General features: G+C 42.7%; 1 protein-coding gene across 5 annotated transcripts in view; it reads right to left on the reverse strand.

Annotated features, from left to right (window-relative positions):
• Positions 1 to 553: 553 nt before the first annotated feature.
• The window catches only part of LOC108137363 (probable serine/threonine-protein kinase DDB_G0282963), a 29914-nt gene continuing 11385 nt past the window's right edge, over positions 554 to 19082 (reverse strand). Inside the window, exons 1-8 of one of the 5 annotated variants that reach the window (XM_017259002.2) lie at positions 13716 to 14084; positions 10332 to 11225; positions 7567 to 8390; positions 6888 to 7446; positions 6636 to 6825; positions 3112 to 5694; positions 2532 to 2873; positions 554 to 1891 (exon numbers count right to left, since the gene is read on the reverse strand). In XM_017259002.2, the coding sequence (XP_017114491.1) occupies positions 1870 to 1891; positions 2532 to 2873; positions 3112 to 5694; positions 6636 to 6825; positions 6888 to 7446; positions 7567 to 8390; positions 10332 to 10935 (5124 nt within the window). In that variant the 5' untranslated portion in view covers positions 10936 to 11225; positions 13716 to 14084 and the 3' untranslated portion in view covers positions 554 to 1869. Of the gene's footprint in view, positions 1892 to 2531; positions 2874 to 3111; positions 5695 to 6635; positions 6826 to 6887; positions 8391 to 10331; positions 11226 to 13715; positions 14085 to 19082 lie in introns of those variants that run through there. The other 4 variants (XM_017259001.2, XM_017259003.2, XM_017258999.2 and 1 more) reach the window with 4 other exon arrangements.

Here is a 19082-nt window from a genome sequence, read left to right on the forward strand (position 1 = left end):
GTGAGATTGTTTTAGAAATTACTACAATATTGTTTGTTGTAAATTAAAAACTAACAATTCGCTCTTTATTTACTGAAGTAAATATTTTGATAAGTAATAAGTACTAATACTCTTTAACCAGTTTGAAAGTCTCAAAAAATTCAGTTTTTCTTTTATACTCAAAAAAATTAAAAATGCCTGTGTTTTACATCCAATTTAAACACATTTAGTTTATTCCAATAACTCATGAAGCAAAAAAGTGAAATGGTTTCATACGACAGTATAACAAAAAATACAGTTTTATGGTAACTGTTACAAGATAACGCGGGCTGTTATACAGTGTGTACAGTTTGAAATTTTTGGATAGAAACTAAATTACTGTTTGAGACGAACTGTTCAAAACGGTATAATAAAGCTAAAATTGCAAAAACCAAAGAAAATTATTCTTTTAAAATTAAATAGATTAACCATACTTTTATTAACATTTTAGCCTACGGCTGCACCGTCCCTTTAAAAGTAGGAAAACAACGCATTCAACTTTATTTTCGTAATACTTTTTGCTTGTTTATTAATATTTTTATTGATTTTGTATTTTTATACATTTTTTATTTTCGGTTTAATACATAATATACTCCCGCATATCCATTTGGTGATAAATTCTCCCGCAAATCTATAATATGTGTTTCTTCTGCTTGTACATGATACAATAAGAATAGCTATACAATTAAGGATAGAAAGTGTTTGACTTATAAAATAGACGATGTCTTCCAGCAGTTAAATAACCAATTAAAGTTATGTCATAGACAGAGTGATAGGCATTAAATAGATACAAATGAATAGTAAGATTAATAGTAGGTATAGCGGTAAACATATATCGTACAATTTGAAATCACTTTTGAGCCAGGGCTCAACAGCATAAGCTCGTTATAAACGAAAAGAAAGTCCCAGCATAAAACGCAAACATAAATTGAGTTTGCAAGTAAATCCAAATTAAAAACTGCGAAGCATTCTGTAACCAATCGCTTATGATTTAAAGGCCATATGGAAAATTCTTTCCTTAATATTCTCCTTTTTTTCAATTTAGGAGAGGATCAGCGTGAGCATGAAAAAGCAACAAAATAAGTATATTCTAATGCACCCGGGGCGTAATATCGATTGGATCCGCTCTTGAGCTTTTCATTTATTGTATATGGGTACCCAATTTATCTTATTTTTCTGCCCAGCTTGGTATGATTCAAGTAATTTGTGTATTGTAGACCACTACTGTGGTTGCTGCTGCTCGAGTATTGACTGTATATGCCTTTTAGCATAGGGTATAGAAAATATTTTATACACTTTAGTACTTTTTCCTGTGGGTAGCAAAGTTTTCTTTTTCATTTCATTTTGAGTAGCTAGTGGAAAAGCGAGTCTACGCATATATGTTTGTATACCGTTTGTGTGTGTATATACATCAAAATATTTGTTTAATTTACGCGTACTTGGCATATGTATAGATTTCATTATATATACTTGTAAAAAAAGAAAATTTAGCTACTTTTCGCAGACGTCTGCTCAACGCAAATGAGGACAACAAAATCAATCAAAAGATACCAGCACATCTCGCTATCAGTTCTCGCTCCTTGATCCCTGATCCCTAATCACTGATCACTAATCACTGATCCCTGCTCTCCCATCTTAATATCACTTCCGGGCCAACAGTAACTAAGCAATCGAGCCGCACACAAAGCCTTAGTCTAGAATTTTACAATGTTGCATTGTTTGTTGTTTTGAATATGTTTTCTTTTTTGTCCTTTTTTTGTTTTTTTGTTTCTTGGGGTGTTTGGGGTTTGCTGTCTGTTGTCTGCCGTTGACTAATTGGGATGACTTGGACGCTTGGACTCGTGTGGACGCTCAACGCACTCGCGAGGTGGGTCTGAAAATGAATAAGAGTATTAAATATGGGTTATATATAATTTGGAAATGTAAGGGGCTTGGAAACCACATTTAAAGGCTGATAATATTACTATTATGTTTGATACAAATTTGTACTTGTTTTCTAACCACACTGTAAGACTGAGTAATGAAAATATTTTTATATTTGATTAAACTAGGTTTTTGTTATCTGATCTCGAAGTTATTCAATATACCCTAGCAGAGTGTAATGTTCACTCAGGTACAGTTTCCTTTTATTTCAGGAAGTAAAAAATATAAATTAAAAAAAATATGACTTAAATTTTTATTTATTTTTTCAATTTAAACGAATGTGCTTTTAGTTATAAGATTGGTTAATTATTTTAGAGTTCGAATATTAGTTCTATTTAAATCGGACATCGAAACCATATAGCTGACATAGGAACAAACGAAAAATTCAGCTTCGTTGTTTCCAAACGTACGCTACTAAATCAAAACATGGTCGTTTTAAAGAATATTCTATTAAATTAGCTGCGTGGGTATATGAACTTCAACTTGCCAAATTATTAATGAATAACATATATCTCAAAAAACATAAGTAATAATAATTTGAAAATATCATCCTTGCTATGTAGCTTTCACCTCCAAACATCATCACTTACCTGGGCGATGGGGTAACCGCCTGACGTTTGGGCGTATTTGGCGCGGTGACCGCCACTCGATTGGTGGGCGTACGCGCCCTGGCCGAAGCGGGTGTGGCGGAAGTGGGCGTGGTCGTGCCGGCCAGGCTGTAACGCTTCGGCTGCACCATCCTGCTGGGCGATCGAGTGCTGACCTTGGAGCCGCCGGCTGCTTCCTGGGCGCTGGTGAGCCTGCTTGGGCGGGGGGAGGTAAAAAGACCGGGTTTGTTGTGGCTTTTAGTGACAGTCTTGGGGGTGGCGGGCCGAGCCGGTGAGGGCGTGGCCATAACGGGGGCAGTACGTGATGAAGTGGGCGTGGAACTTCTAAGCATCAGAGACCCACAAACAACAAATCAACATCATGCAAAATAATAATTTCACGCAAGGATGGGGACGGATGGTTTGCCGAAAAATGAAAAGAAATAAATTTTGTAAACATAAAAAATTTTCAAAATAAATAATTTTGTAAGTTTCATCAAGGGATTTCCAAGTCGGTTTATTATTCCATTTAATTGACCGATTTGCACTTCCATACTTCGAATTTAGTATATAGAATACTAACCTGCCCGCTGGGTAGCTCACTGGCCGTGGAATCCTTGACCTTGGCGCCGAGTTGGAGCCCGTCGAATTCACGGAGGTGGGCGTGGAGCCGCCGCTCTTGGTGGCCGCCTCGCTGGCCAGCTCCTTCAGCATGCTGGAGTCCTTGCTCATCAACTCCCATTGGATCTGCAGGCGCTTGAAGCGATTGCTCTCGATCTTGCGCTGCTCCAGCACGTCCAATGTATCGCGTTTCAGCGTCGCCACAGAGATGTTGGGGGAGTTGGGGGGAGTGGCAAAGCGTTTGGCATGCGGCTGCAGTCCGGCCGCCACACCCTCGTCATTGAAGGACACCTTCTTCTGCTGGCTCAGCACACGGCTCACCTCCTTCTTGAGGGCGGCGGCATCGTAAGCCACCTGCTCGCCGGAGGACTCCAGGATGGAGGCGATCTCGGCATAGTACTTGAGCTCAGAGCGCGGCAACGAGGCCAGGAAGTTCTCGGCCCGAGCCCTGGCATCCAGATCCTTGCGGGAAAGCCTCTGCTTCACCGGCTGCTCACGCTGCTCCTGCTGCTGGCTGTGCTCCTCCTCCTCGAAGACATCGGCCAGTTCGTCGTTGGAGCCCAGTGCGTAGTTGTGCGGCGGCTCCTGCAGACTGCGACGCTTCTCCAGCTTGCTCAGCTTCTGCGTCTGCTGGGCCTCGATCATGGAATTGCGCTTGTTGCGGGCCTGCGCGGAGTGAGCCTTTCGCAGGATGCTCCGCGGCATGGGCTGCGGCGGGTTGGGGGTCAACTGACTGCCGGGACTCGTTTCCACGCCCGAATCCATGCGCTGCTGATCGTACTGGTACACGTACATCTGCTTCAGCGGATCAACATCCAGCTCGGAGTCGGTGAGCAGCGTGGACGAGCCACGGTAGCCGGAGCTGGGCGGCTGACTCGAACCCGAGCTGGAGGCCTCGTCCATTTGGGTCTGCCCCTGCCCTTGGCCCTGACCCTGCTCCTGGAAGTACTTGGCGCAGTCACAGATGTGCGTGCGATTCCGGCGCAGCGGTGGCGACATGCAGAAGAGCGGACGCTGTGACAACTCCGCATCCAGCTGCCTGACCAGCTGCTTCACCTCCGGAATGTGCTGCAGCCGCCGGCGGTACTCCGTCGGCAGCAGCGTGGCCAGCGACTGCCAGTCGGCAATGTGCTTGTAGTCCAGCGTCTTCAGGATCTCATCCTCGCTCACGCTCTGGTTGTTGCTGCGCTGCTTCTTCAGCGATCCCGAGCTGCTGGTGCTACCGGCTCCAGATCCAGCTCCATCCAGCGTCATCTTGTAGTTGAAGGGCGAGAAGATCACCTCAGTGCTGGCATTGGTCTTCACGAATCCCAAATCGGGCAGGGCATAGTTCGGATAGATCACGTAAATGGGCGCCTGTCGCTGTTCGCCCAGGTTGTTGAGTTTCTCGAGGAACGAGGGTGGCACACAGCGATAGCGATCGCTCAGGCTGCTCCGGGTGGTGCTCAGAGATCCGCAGGATGTCTGCATCGAGCGTGTGATCATCTCGGAGCTGGAGGCACACGACAATGGACGAGTGCTGGACCCACAGCCCGCCTCCGCTCGCCGTGGCACCTGGGTCAGCTGCTCCGTGCTGGCCGCCGAGGACAACTGACTGCCGGTGGACACCTGTGCGGCCAGCTGGTACAGCTGGGGATTGCGTAGCGGCATGCTGCGACGACGATGCGCCGGTGAGTTGGTCGCTGTCAACGAGCCCGTCGAACTGGACGTGGCCACGTCCTCGTAGAACACTGCCTCGGATCGGGCCCTCAGCTGCCGCCGCGGCGTCTCCGTATCCGCATAGTGCTCCTCCTCGTCGTGGCGACTCACTGCCGATCCCTTGCCCGAGTCGTTCATACTCTTCTTGCGCAGCCGCTGCTCCAGGGATCCGCTGCTCGAGCTGGCCGCATCGCTGGAGGGCCAGCAGCCGGAGGAGACGTCCATGCAGGTGTGCGCACTGGCCTGGGCCCCCAAGTCCTCCTGGCCGCCACTGCTGTTGGTGCTCTTCTGCTTGATGAACAACTTGACTAGATTGAAGGCCGGCGGATTGGATGAGTTGCCCGAGGAGGCCGATCCGGAAATATGGAAGTTCTGGCTCTCCTGCGAGCAACTGCACCGCTGCTTGTGGCGGTGGTGGTGCGAGTGGTGGTGCAGCTGTTGCAGCTGCTGCTGTTGTGGCTGCTGGGATGTGGGTGTGAACTGCTGAATGGGTACCTCCTGCTGATCCTGGGCCTGCTGCTGCAGTCGCTCCGAAACGGACACACTGATCGATATGGGCATCTGGCACATGGGCAGCAGATTCCTGGACCGCGACTTGCACGACTCCATGGTCGAGGTGCTGATCGCCTGGGAGACGTTCAGTGGCGCCACCGCTGGCTGACCACATGCCCCCGATGGCTGCTCCTCCGGGCAGCTGCCCGCCATGGACTCCTCGCTCTGCAGATTGGGCAGACTGCTGCTCTTGCGCACGGAGCACTGTGGTAGGTGTCGGGTCAGGGTGATGGTCTCCGTGTTGTTGTTCCCAGAGGGATACCTGCGGGCGGGCGAAACAAGAAATAACGAGCGTCTTTACCACAACAGACACGTCGAGCGTTTGGGATTACAATTTTGTTGGCGGAAGGTTTTCTTTTTTCTGGTTTTTTGGTTTTCTCATTGATTTAGGTAGGAAGTATGTGGATTGGTTGCTGTCGGGTTTTATGACTTATTTTACCTGCCGGCGTCTGGCCTGGGTTTATTTGCATAATATTTTAGGGTTTTCTCTGTTGTCCTGCCTAATCGTTTTGTGAATGAGTTGTTGTGCGGGTGATTCCCGTAATTGATTTTCTTGAGGGATTAACTTTGAGCAACCCAAAGGCTAAAGCCCTTGAAGGTTGGCATATGCTCGCGTGGAATATACGCCAAAAAGACCCAGTTCCCATTTGAAATTTCCCCTCTAAACGCTGGCATACGCTAATGTTTCAGCCGGCGACAGGCAAATGGAACTAAATTGAATTCAATTGAAATGACCCCACACACGACTGCAATGATAACATACTGCAAGGAAGGGCAAAATATGTAACATCCGCCGGTCTTGATGGTGATGTTTGGCATTCAGCAGTTGCACGTAACAGCCAATCTAATAGTTATCTCATATTTAGTTTACTTTATCTTGAGAGCCGTATAGCTATCTCCTTAAACTGACTAAACTGTATGTTTATAATTGCTTAACCTTTTGTGTGTATGATTTTCTCTACCATTTAGTTTAACTAAGTCATATTTATATTGAAAGATTTTTTTATATTACCCCTTTCCGAAAGTAATTAGAGGCGGATTTTGCTTGCCATTTAGTTTAACTAGGACAAAATAATATTTAAAAATGGTTTTAATCCTTATCTTTAAGATGGTGCCTTTTAAGTGACAGATGTAAACAGTAATCAGTTAACAGTAGTCAACCCCTTCCCGACAACAACCAATCCTGGGGATTATGTGCGAATCTGGTGCGGAATGTGTATGTTTCGGTGAACCTACCGCTGTAGATTAGCTGCTGCCGCTGTGGCCGCCTGTCCCCTGGGCGAATTGGGACAGAGGGGCTGGAAGGCCTGGGCCGAACGCGACATGGATACCTCCAGGGCCTTGTTGCGCTTCACAATGTCCTCCAGATTGCTGTGCAAGTTGATGCAGTTCTGTTTGTTCCTGGCGGCAATGTCACTTGGTTCCGCTATAAATCAAAGTTGTTGACTGTTGAGCTATGACTTTCAGGTGAATACTCCAATTACATACCATAGAAACTGTCGTCCGAGTAGAGCACACTGCCCTCGAAGGCGATCGTGTAGTTGTCCTTGTTGCAGGTGAGTATGATCTCGCCGTCATCCGGATAGGCGTCCATGTCCAGTGAGTCCACCGAGATGTGCGATTCCCGCACCGGCGAAAAAAGCAGCTCCGACTTGCAGAAGGAGTTGTCGATCAGTTCGTTGGTGGAGGTGGTCGACGTCTGCGACATGTTGTGCGGCAACATGTTACTACAGTGCAATATTTGTTGCTGTTGCAGCTGCTGCTGCTGCTGTTGCTGCTGCTGCTGCTGAAGGAGCAACGATTGCTGCAGACGACTGTTGGCCCCGCCCAGACTCTTGCAATAAGCGGGCAGTTGCGAGAGCAGGGAATGTATGTCCTCGGCCCGAAAGCTCTCCATATCCACCTCGGCCAGATTGGCATCCAGATTCTTGGCCAGATCCTCGTAGTAGATCAGGTCCCCCATGGCGTTGTACGAGGCCGAGAGGGAACTCAACACGCTGCGCTGCATGCCGCCACAGCCATCTCGATAGCCGTAGTCCAGGAACCACTGGTAATCGGAATTGTCGTGAGTAAAGTCGTGCGACGAGGCCAACGAGCAGTTGAGATTGTTGCCACCGCCATTAGTAGTTTCCCGCATCCCGCCACCACCACAAAGCATCCCACCTACCCCAAGTTGTTGCTGCTGCTGCTGCTGCAACTGTTGCTCGTTGCTGCGAGCGCCTGGCGTGGTCGCATTGCTGTTGTAGTCCGACTCCGGTGTGGCTGCCATCTTGCCCAGAAGAAAGTTATTGTTGCCCTGGTGCTTCCTGCTGGCGTTGTCGTTGTCGCAATAGAGCAGACCGCCCGAATCCTCGCCAAACAGTAGACTGTCGCTGGGAGTGATGATGCTGCTGCTCACCTGCTCATTCAGGATGATGCTCCGCAACGCGTTGTTGTAGCGATCCAAGTTGCTCAGCACAATGGCCACATTCTGCTTGAGACTTTCCTCGCTCAGTTCCTCGCCGGCGGCATCCTCCTCCGCATCGCTGCCCAGCGATTGCAGTTGCTGCTGCTGGCACTGCTGCAGGTGTTGCTGCTGCAGCAGGCGATCGGTCAGCTGTTGCTGCTGGTACCGCTTCCCAATCGTCGTCGTCGTCTGCGCCGTGTTGCTGAACGGCGAGTTGCTGGGACTGTTCAGCGGATTCCGGTAGCTGAGCGGGGAATGTGGCGATGATCCGGGCAGTATGTGGGCAGCCGTGTTGTTGCCGTTGTTTAGCTGGCTGAAGGGCAGGGTCTGCTGAAATTTATGTGGGTGTTGATGCTGCTGCTGTTGCTGTTGCTGTTGGGCCAAGCGGTGAAGCAAATGTGGGTGAGAGTTGGGATTGGATGGGGTGAATGCTTGCTGGTGAATTGGTGAGTTCTGAAGCGGTTTCTGCTGAGATGCGGTGAAATGCGGTTTGCCGTGATCGTTGTTTGTTGAGAATTCTGTCATGCCACGTCGAAGTTTGGTTCCTGCAAGGAGAGTAATTTATTGTAATCATTAATAAGTGGTTCTTTGACAGATTTAATACTTAAAGTACAACTATCATTATTGTTTTATTTGTTGGCCCTGAACGATATTTATATATTATAATTTTAGCTTCTATATAAAAACTCAAGTATTTTATTGTAATGCCACTTTAGGCAACTCTTAAAATAAATAATTAAAATATTTCAATCCTGATCTTAAACGGCATTTATATATAGTAAATTATACTTCTATATTATAACCCACGGATATAATTAAAAATACTCATTGTTTTTAGGGTACGTGCAGATTAGTTTCGCTGATTAAAATACCTCGTTAATCCCACCTAAGGGTCTACCAATGCTCTCTAATCGGCATTGACACTGAACTTGGCTCAATTAAGATGCCACAGCACCGGGGCGAAACTAACTCCCGCTAATGATCCTTCCCCATTCTCATTTGCACTTTCCGTCCCCTAATGGACATTAGCGTGCCACACATTTCGGAACCGTAAAAACCTGACTGACGGAGGCGCCCATCTATTGTTGGCATGTTTCAATTAATTTTTACGATGCCAGTCCTGTTCTAGCAAATAAGAATGACACTATCTGGGTGACAGCTTCGCGTCCCTCCTTCTTTTTTCTTTCCAAAACGAAAGTTGTTAAAATTATTTTTATACGTCTGAGAGATTTTTACGATTCAACACACACACCCATGAATCGGATCAGATCGGATCGCTCTGTGCCATCGCCTAAAAAGTTCAATTGGAAAATGTGACATTTTCCCTTGTTGCGAGGCGCTTCATGCAACATGCAATGCCCGTCCGCCAGCGGCAATTAAAGGTTAAACTTGATGGTATTGCATGTCTCAGGGCGGTAATTCAGTGCTTAGGAAAACCCCCTCTTTTGCCGCATTGCTATCGATTGCATTGCATTTGCCAGCCGACTTTCCTTATGCAATTCATTGTGGTATCGGGTACAGAATTTAAATTTAAAATTAACTCGGCGCATAAACAAATCAAATGCTAGAAAAAAGGGGGGATCCGGCCGCCACCTCCCAGAAAGTGTAGACACAAGAGATTGTGTTTTCCAAAAGATTTCCCTCTGTCTGAGGGAACTTTTCCAACAGCCGACAAGTGGCAAAGCACATGTCTTTCCCGCCCGGCTATCTTTCATCCTCTCCCTCCCCGAAACAAAAAAAATATGAAATGGAAAGTCATTTCATATTTGGGACAGTGCAAGATTACGGACAAATAAAAATATTTTTTTAATGCATTTTGTGTGTAGATATGGGATGCATATAGGCGTCGTGCTGGGAGGGTGGTCCAGCATCGGAGCAATGGCCAGGCCCAGTGCCAACCGCCGGCCTCTCGGAGCTCAATTAAAGTTAATTGAAATTACAAAAGCCCGTCTCGAGATGTGAGATGTTCAAGACGTTGCGTCAGGGCGAGGCCAAGAAAAAAACAATATTGACGACGCTTTTTCGCAAGGAGAGACATTGTAATAGTATGATTTAACTCACGCAGGCAAAACAAATTAAGACAATTACCTATTAATGACTAAGAAATGTTAAGAAAACTTGTACAGCTTAAAAAGAATTAAATGGACAAAATATTATAAAAATGTGACTTTAATAAACGGATTCTTTATATTAAACAGTATAAACAGTTTATAAATGTGGTTAATGGCTTTGTAAATCTTATTCTTAACCAATGAGTTTTTATTTTTAAAATAACTAAAATGACTCAAATCTCGGCCTTTGAATTAATTACTTTTGTCGTTAATCATTATGTCATAATACTTTTAGATAAATGAATATAAAAATATTAAGAAAAAATAGTTAAATATGTTCCTACTTCGCGTATTACCTATAAACATACTCTATATTTTAGTGGGTATACATATTATAGATTTTGGTTTAAAAGCTAAGACTTAACAACTGCGCACCTTGGCCCACAACTTTGCCATTGTTTTGATTGTTAATATTGTTGTTAAGATAGTTGTTCAGATAGTCATTGTCATTGTTGCTGTTGCTGTTGTGGTCCACATATCGCTGCTGCTGTTGCTGCTGCAGTCGCTGCTGTCGCAAATACTGTTGATTGCATGTGAGGCCCGCTGAAGTAATTGTTGTCGCGGGAGGCGATGGCACGCCCTGTTGGAGCAATTGTTGTTGCAGACGTCGCCGCTGCAGCAATTGCTGCTGCAACAGTTGCAATTGCTGCTGCTGCATGCGCTGGTAGAAGCGTATCTGCTCCAGTTGCTGCGGGGTCACGCCAATGTTGCTAGTGGGCTTTGCCCTCAGACGATGTTGCTGCTGTTGTGGCACGTAGTAATTCTCCTTGGAGGAGCTGTTGCTGTCGCAGCCGCTGCTGGTGCTGCTGCTGTTGCTGGTGGCACCGGCAACATGTTGCCAGCAGGCAGTGTTGCCGTTGGCATCGCTGTTGTTGCTGCTGCCGTTGTGCGGGCAATCGATTCCGGCCCTGGAGCAGGCCGCACAGCGTTTGGAAATGTCTACGAATCGCATGATGAAGGCGAGCAACAGCAACAACATCTAGTTGCAAGCGAATGTTGCTGCCGGTTTATTTTTGGCCAGTCCTCTGCGGACCAACGCTGCGATGTTGCCAAGTTCTTGGCAGAGTCTCTTTTTGGCTTCGCTCACTCTTTTCTATATATTTTTAGTTATTGGCTCTTTTTTTTAAGGGGTTCAACTCCATTGATTGGTTGCACATTTTGTTTGGATCTCCTTCGGTTTTGTTTTCTATGCTGCACTTTTCATTTTGATTTCTTCGTAGTTTTCCGCTATTTATAAATGTTGTTATGCTTGATGCGTAAGTTTTCTCTCTATACGACACATGGACTAAGTTTTATATATATATATAAATAACCCACAATGTGTATGCTACACTGTTCAGCGCACAAAAAGTTTTGTGTCTGTTGATTCGATTTCGGTGTGGGATGCATATAAAAATAATTTACGAGTTTTCTGCAGTCGGCTCGGGACTTTTATGTTTTCCCAAAACTTTTAATGCGGAGTTTCAACGAAAAATGCCTAAATGCCTAAAATGATCCCCTACACAGACAAAAAAAACAAAACCTGCAGTTGGGTGTTGCCATCGGCGATTTATGCCCCTGCGGTTTGCGCCAACCTCGAATGCAATTCCTTTGCCTTTGCCTTGTTAGCGCGCAAATTAACTGCAGTCGGAGCTCGTTAGCAAAAGCGTTAGTGGCAAACCCTCAAGGAGCCTAATTTATGGCCTTAAACTTCCGCCCAAAATAATTTTACTGTTCCAAAGAAAACGGAAATGGCTTTCCCTGCTGAACGGGGCTTTTGCCTTGAAGCTTTGGCCAGGTTCGCAGGTGTCTATATTTAAATCGCCAGCCGAAAAAACGTAGCCAAGTTCATTATTATTAACTTGTCGTCCGACTTTTGGCGAGCATGTGTCATAATGTTTGCTATTGAAATCTATCTAGAGCGCACATGAGCTTGCCAAAAAAAAAAAAGATCCACCAGGTGCTTGGCATAATGAGATTATATGGTATATCTGGCATATTAGATTCCTGACATCAGCAAAAGATAATATTTGTATTAGTATTATCTAGCAGGGAAATGCAACTACAATACCACTTGCGATTGTCTTGGACACGCCCAAAAATAGCTTGAATGTTGATAGTTTCTCGACTACACTTAAGAAATCATTATCAAATTGCGCACACGTTTTAAAACAGAAAAATTATTATTTTAAAATGTTAAATAAACATTTTGTATACGTATTTGATAGAAAAATTTATTTCTTGTATTCAATTTTAGAGAGATACAAATGACTTTTACCGAGTTTCAAGAAAAACATTCCTTCAACCACATATTTTCAAAAACCTGTATTCTGGGTTTTCAAAACCAGCTTTTTCCGTAGTGTGAAGTTGCAGACAAAGACTTGCAAAATGGAAACCACCCACAGAGGCCAAATGCGCAAAAAGAAACCCTCAGGACTGTGGGCTAATATCGAAAAAGGGAAAGTCTGAGGAGCGGGCAGAATGCCACCGAGAAGTGCTCAGGCGCACCAAGGACCTGGCTCGGGAAATGCCAAACGGCTTCCCACATCTGGCAAGCGGCCAAAATAAAAACCAACACCACTCTGCCACAAGGAGGAATAAAACGAAAGAAAAGTGCTCTCGCATCGATGCGGCATTTAAGCAGCTCCGATAAACACGGCGGCAACTTGTCCATGGCCATGCTCCAGCTGCCTTGTATTTGCCATCAGCCATGAAGTTCTTGAATTCATAATCGTAAACATAAAGTAAAGGAGCCGACGCACTGCAAAATATTGTGAAAATTGCAGTTGCGTTTCGATTTCGCACGCAACTCGCTTGGATTTCTCTTTGCACCTTGCAATTGCGGCCGGGGCAAAAATAAAATAAATAGCGCATGTAGCCGAGATGCGAAAGTACAGTTCTTCCCAGTTGGAGCAAGGTGTACGTGCAGGTTCAATCACATTTTGAATTCTTCCAAAATGTTTGTTTAGGTGTTGGCACAGCAAAGAGGAGAATTCTATGGAAAATGACAAATAAGCTATCTTCAAAGGGTTGAATCGATGAGTTAATCAGCGATTGGTAGGAAATGTGCATGTTTTTAAGTTCAAGGGATAACTACTACTTTTTTGGAATAAAAAGTTTAATTTTAAAATTTTCAAACTGATGTTATGAAAGTGATACTCCCCTTTAACGACTTAAAAGCAAGCCTTCTCTTACAAGTGTATATATATTTATTTATATATATATTTTCCACATTGTTCTAGGGGAATGAAAGCATTTCACTTTAGTTCAACGTACTTTCTGGCCTACATTGCGCATAGAAAATGCTAGCGTAAAAACTCTTTCTGTGGAGTACATGATGCCCGCCAATTAAATGAGGCAACCCAAGGAAATGCATCTACAGATGCGGCTGTAGTTGCAGATGCAGATATGCTGTTTCTATTTTGTGGCGATTGTAATTACGAAATCATCAAACGCATGTGTGCATATCGACACGGAAGTCTTTTGGTTAGCGAAAAGGTCAAAGCTATTTGCGAAGCTGGCTAAAAACAGAACCAGATGCAAATGCAAAGATACAGTTGCCACTGACAGGCGACAGCAGCTTATCAGGAATGGCGAACGTTTTGATTTGGCGTAAATAAACGTTTTTGGCATGCCTGATGATAAGATAAGCCCTTAAGCTGGTAGAAATGCAACTGACAACCGAAAACGACGATTAGATATTTGCCCTGACTCCGGATGATCTCATTTCCTACTGCAGAAAACTCATAAATAATTGTTAAATGCTGGCGTTTACTTTACCCCAAAACAGATTGCGTATTAGATAATCCAAAAAGTTCGATGTCAAAAGGAACTTTTGTTCCTTTGTTCGTATCGGACACTAACAAAACACACGCACACACACTCTCTGGGCTTCCGATGCACTTAAGATGGCCAATCTGACGAGTATTTTTTTTCGGGGTAATGGTTATTAAATGGGGCTTGGCCCACGCACAATTAATGCTGTTTAAGTGATTCCACTTTGATTGGGCTGCTGCGTCACTCAAAGTATCTACGAGCTTATTATTATATTATTCACACCAGACGAACGAAGAACGAACGACGAACGACGTACGCGTAAACAAATTAAGCGAAATGTGAAACGGAAAATAAAATATATATGGATAATAATCAAAGCAAGGCTTTCTTCACAACCGACACGCAGCGCACATTTTCACAGTTGCACCAGCCCAAGGAGACTGACTGAAAATGAAAATACGCGAGCGGGCCACGACAGTCCGAAATACAACGAAACAACAACAACAAATACGCTGGTAAAGAGGCGAAGCGACGACTACAAAGCGACGAGGCCTCTGTGTGCGCGAGAGTATCTGTGAGAGGGCACCTCCCAGAGTATCTTCGGGGTGTATCCGAGTGAAAAGAATGAAAAGCGCCCGAAAACGCACGAAGTAGCCCACGGAACATTATACAATGTGCATCGCAGAGTTAACCCCAAAAAGAAGGGGCGTGCGAGCGAAAAGTGAAATCGAGAGCGACATCATGGACTTCATGGATGCGGATACGGATACGGCTGATGCCGCCATCTGTGGCGCGGCAAGTGCAAACCGTTGGATACCATAAGGTTGAAGTAGATGCGAACTTGCAATTAATTTTTTAAACATATTTTTATTTTTTGCTAGTTAACATTGCCAGATATCCTTGTTTAACTTAAATTTAAAATAAACACATTTTGTTTTACATTTCTACATTAAAATATTAAATCGTGTAGTTTCTCGTTAGGAAACTGAATACAATTCCGGGTTAGTTATGCTTTATTTTTTCCCAATCTATGATTGCAAATTATAAAAAATTTTAATCTATAATTAAATCTTATCGAAAAACCAACAGTAAATAAGTAAATAAGTCAGCGTAATTGATCATCATTCAATGCATTTGTATTCACAATTTGTTTCTATTATATTTATTATACTATTTAAGTTTTAAAAATCCATCTATCATATAGCCTTGTCATAGATAGATAAGTTGATATGAAACAATTTTTAAATTGTTGAAAAATATTTGTAATATTTGTAATATTTTTCTCTCCATCCGCATAAATCAAAGAGATAAGCACCGACCATCTGGGAAGTAAATCAACTGCAGATTTTGATTTATCTCCGCAACTAATGAAGCTGTTCAAGTGGAAACCAAGTGCCTACTTTGTCCGGCCAAATAAACAACCCTCCGCCACTTCAAGGGTGGTAAATAGAGCCAGAAGGGCCTGAAGACGAGGCTTCCGGCAGGATGAAGATCGAGTTCCCGATACAACGAACGCATGTGCACGTGCTGCAACCAAAGCAAACATATGCCCCCTCATGAAACTCAACACCAGACATAAAACTATATCGCTGAGTCGGAGTTCGAGGGGGGTTAAAGGACGGGGGTGCGCACAAGTGCTCATTAACAATTACAAACAGACCAGTCAGTCGTGCGTACTACATTTTCCAATAAAACTATTATAAATGCGCATAAATTTCCCCCAAGAAATTCAAATCGGAGACAATAGCAAGGCATGAATGAGTTGAAAACATTAAGTAATCATCGGCATTCCCAGCACAAAGCACCCTGTAAATAAATATACCTCCTATCTATTATCAGCTGTTTTCGAAAGCCAACCCAAATGTGCCTTAGTGTGTGTTGATTAAATCAACCTCAAACAGACAGGGAATGTAAAAAAAAAAGGAAAAAACAAATTCAAATATCGCTTTCAATGAACAACAATTGGCTTGTTTACATGTAGATACGAAAAAGTATATATAAAACAAACGCAAAACTTGTCGCTTTGTGTTTTCTGCTACGTTTATTTGTCAATTAATTATTGTCGGCTTCAAAAGACCAGCGGATGCCAATTTCGTGGGCGTTGAAAGGGGTTGAAATGAAAAGGCGAGGAGGTCGTGATCATAATCCATAAATTAAAATACCAGACACAGCAGCCCGATCGCAATGAGAGAAAATATAATTGAAATTCAGCTGGCGAAAGAGAAAGATATTGGGTGGAAAATCCACGATTCTTGGCATACTTTTAGGTGTGTTCCAGAATTTCCCTTTCTTATTTATTGTTCGGTCTGTATTCTAATTGAATTTAGTTGTTTTTTCCCCAATTGCAGGGAATGACTCATCCACCGATTTGCAAAGTCAAGTATGACAAATCCATTTGCCCCCAGCTGCTGATCCAATTGTGGCAGCACCAAATTAGCATGAAATAATCCACCCTCGGATATATGTATATACATATATCTTTTGTGCATCCAACGCTTGACCTCCCGCATGAGCGTCTTTTTTAATGGTCTTGCACAAAAATAAGTTGCCAAAGTAAACAAAAGTGCAGCTCCGATTTCCTTGCGGTGGGTCCACAACCACGAAGGCTGGATGAAGTCGCTCCCCAACACGGGACTGCACTTTGCTCCCGAACAAGGGCCATCAACTCATCCCATGCTGCGCGAAAAATTCTGCGCACAGCCTGAGACGCAAAAAAGAGAATTTTGCAAACCAGGATGAGGCAGCCATACAATTTTAATGTCAGTATGAATAAAACATGATAATAATGACTTTTAAATGCTACCTAAATAATATTTCTCTAAACTATTATTATTTAAATGCTAGTTAAATTTGAGATAGCAAATATCCGAATCCGAATTTTAGTGCCCCAATCTTAGAATAACATTATTGTTAAGAAATTGTTATAAATTCAATCAAGTTCCAATAAAGTTTAAAATGGTTATACTGTTTAAATAATAATTATATGTTTAACATGTCAGTTTAGTGTAAAGATATGATTTGCTTTTCATTATTATCTCAACAAATTGCAGTAATCCGATTAGCTGAATAGAAAAACAGTAAATGTGGTGTGTCACTTATTTAATATAATTAACCATTTAAGCTTTAGCGCGGTATACTAATCTGGGTAAGTGAGCTTACAATACTTATTCCTTATTAACTCAAAGATGATTTAATGACGTTTAAAATGTTAAGGCATATTGTGATTTTACTGGTTATAATATTTTCTTTCCTTCAGCTTAACAAACTTCTACGCAAATTCATAATACTTTACTTTTTGATAAACACAAAGACCTTCGAAGGTTTTATATTACCTAAGGCGTTCCCCGATAGATGCCTCACTACAACTGGTCATTTATCATTCTGCCAACCGAAAAGGCAAATATTATAGAAGCGTATTTAATGACATATTTAATTTCCTAACAGGCCGTAATTATGTCAGCCCCTCGATGACAAATCTCGAACGATCGCCGCGAAAAGGGTGTCGCTGCAGAGCGTCACATGTGACCAACGAGCTAATTAAAGACTGGCGACGAAAATGGAGGACTATTTGCTTACTCAGCCCCGAAGAACAGACTCGAAAGAGGCTCAGTTTTCACAGCAGAAATCATTGAAGGGAAACCGACACAAAATTGAGATTTACATGGATTTCGCTACAAAAGCTGATTCGATTACACAAACCAGCAGGCGAATCGCTTCCTAGTTTGACAACAAACCAGCGGGAACGATAAAAACATATTGACAATTTCACAATCGGCCCAAATAAAAGTGAAACAGATGGGCGGAGACCGGAGAAATGTTGCAACATGGCACATGGCTCGACAACCACATGGATGTGTTCCTGCTGGTGTTTTTAGATGTTGCTCCGAAGACCCTGACAACAGCAATATGTCAAATGTCAATTCAGCTCGGATGCGACCGAAAAACAATACCGAAAGCATGCCAGACGAACATTTTTCACATGCTAAAAGAAATTGCGTCAAGTGTGGTTTTTCTTGTCATAAAGTGAAAGTCGAAATCATGCGTAATTACCGCTCCATAAAATGCGGAACAGTCTACTCGCACCATAAGATAAAACCAATCGATCAAGTGCGCCACAAGCTGGGGGCATAAAGACAGGCGACAAAAAACTGAAAACTGAAAACCTACGCAGCCACTCGTTGCGTGCAACTATCTTTCACTCCGCGCTTGTCAATGGCGTTTAACGCTTACAAATTGGTAAATCTTTCCAATGACAAGACATACAGAATTGTTAAAATTGAGCAAAAGAAACATCATCGAACACTTAATACTCTTAAAGATAAGTAAAAATGACTTTTTCAGTAAATGACATTGCGAATTGGTATTTTGAGAACGTAACCGAAATTTATTCGTTTTCAATTTATTTGTGCAAACAAGATTTGAGCGATAAAAGTTAGCTTTTTATTTAGCTGATCAACCAATTTATAATTGGATTTATTTTTAATATTGATTTTAAAAGAAATAAGTTTAAATTAGTTTTTCAAATTATTTATTATTTTGGTATTTACTATTGACGGCCGTATAATCAATAAACAGGACTTTCTGAATTATTAAAATGAATGATTATGACTTATTGGCGTAATCCTATCTACTATTTGAAATAAAACAATATAAGCGATAATTAATATTAATAGCTTAATGGTTACACATATTTAATAAAGGTCGTGAGTTAACCAATTCGGATGTTGACTGCAAACCTCATCTAATTAATTAAAAACAAGGCAGATACGCTTTATTCCACACTTAACAACTTAACGTCATTAAGAAAACCCATAAATATGCGTTTGGGCTCACTTTCCGTTTAACCTGTTTTTCGTGTTCACAATCTTTCCGTGGGATTGGCATTGCTTAACGATGTCATTTGCCAATGCATAGATAACTGGCCAAAACAACACCATCAATTGCATGTGCAGAGCCTTGAAATTTACAATAATAAATAACAAAAACATGAAAATTGAATCGCTGTTGCATCGCTGAGTGGCCAAGTTGTTTCTCTTGCATAACCATCAAAACTGTCAATGTCAGTTTTCTCCTCTTTCGAAGGAAATGTGTTTATGTGAAAGCTTTTGCCATTACCTATGGATGAATAGATTTTTTATTCAGATATTCGTTAAAAGACACTTTGAAAATTCACTTAGTCAATGGATATTTGCTGTAATTAGCCACGACAGGGATAAAATTTCATTGTATACTTAGATTTTTTAAAACTTTTTGACAAACTGAATTATTTTTTTTTAATTATTTATAAAACACTATTATTTACAAAAGTGATTTTATATTAAAACTTGGTTTAGTATTATTTTCTTTTTATTATTGAACTATTTCATTCTT

Source organism: Drosophila elegans, unplaced genomic scaffold (assembly GCF_018152505.1).
Source record: "Drosophila elegans isolate 14027-0461.03 unplaced genomic scaffold, ASM1815250v1 contig_476, whole genome shotgun sequence".
Taxonomy (NCBI): domain Eukaryota; kingdom Metazoa; phylum Arthropoda; class Insecta; order Diptera; family Drosophilidae; genus Drosophila; species Drosophila elegans.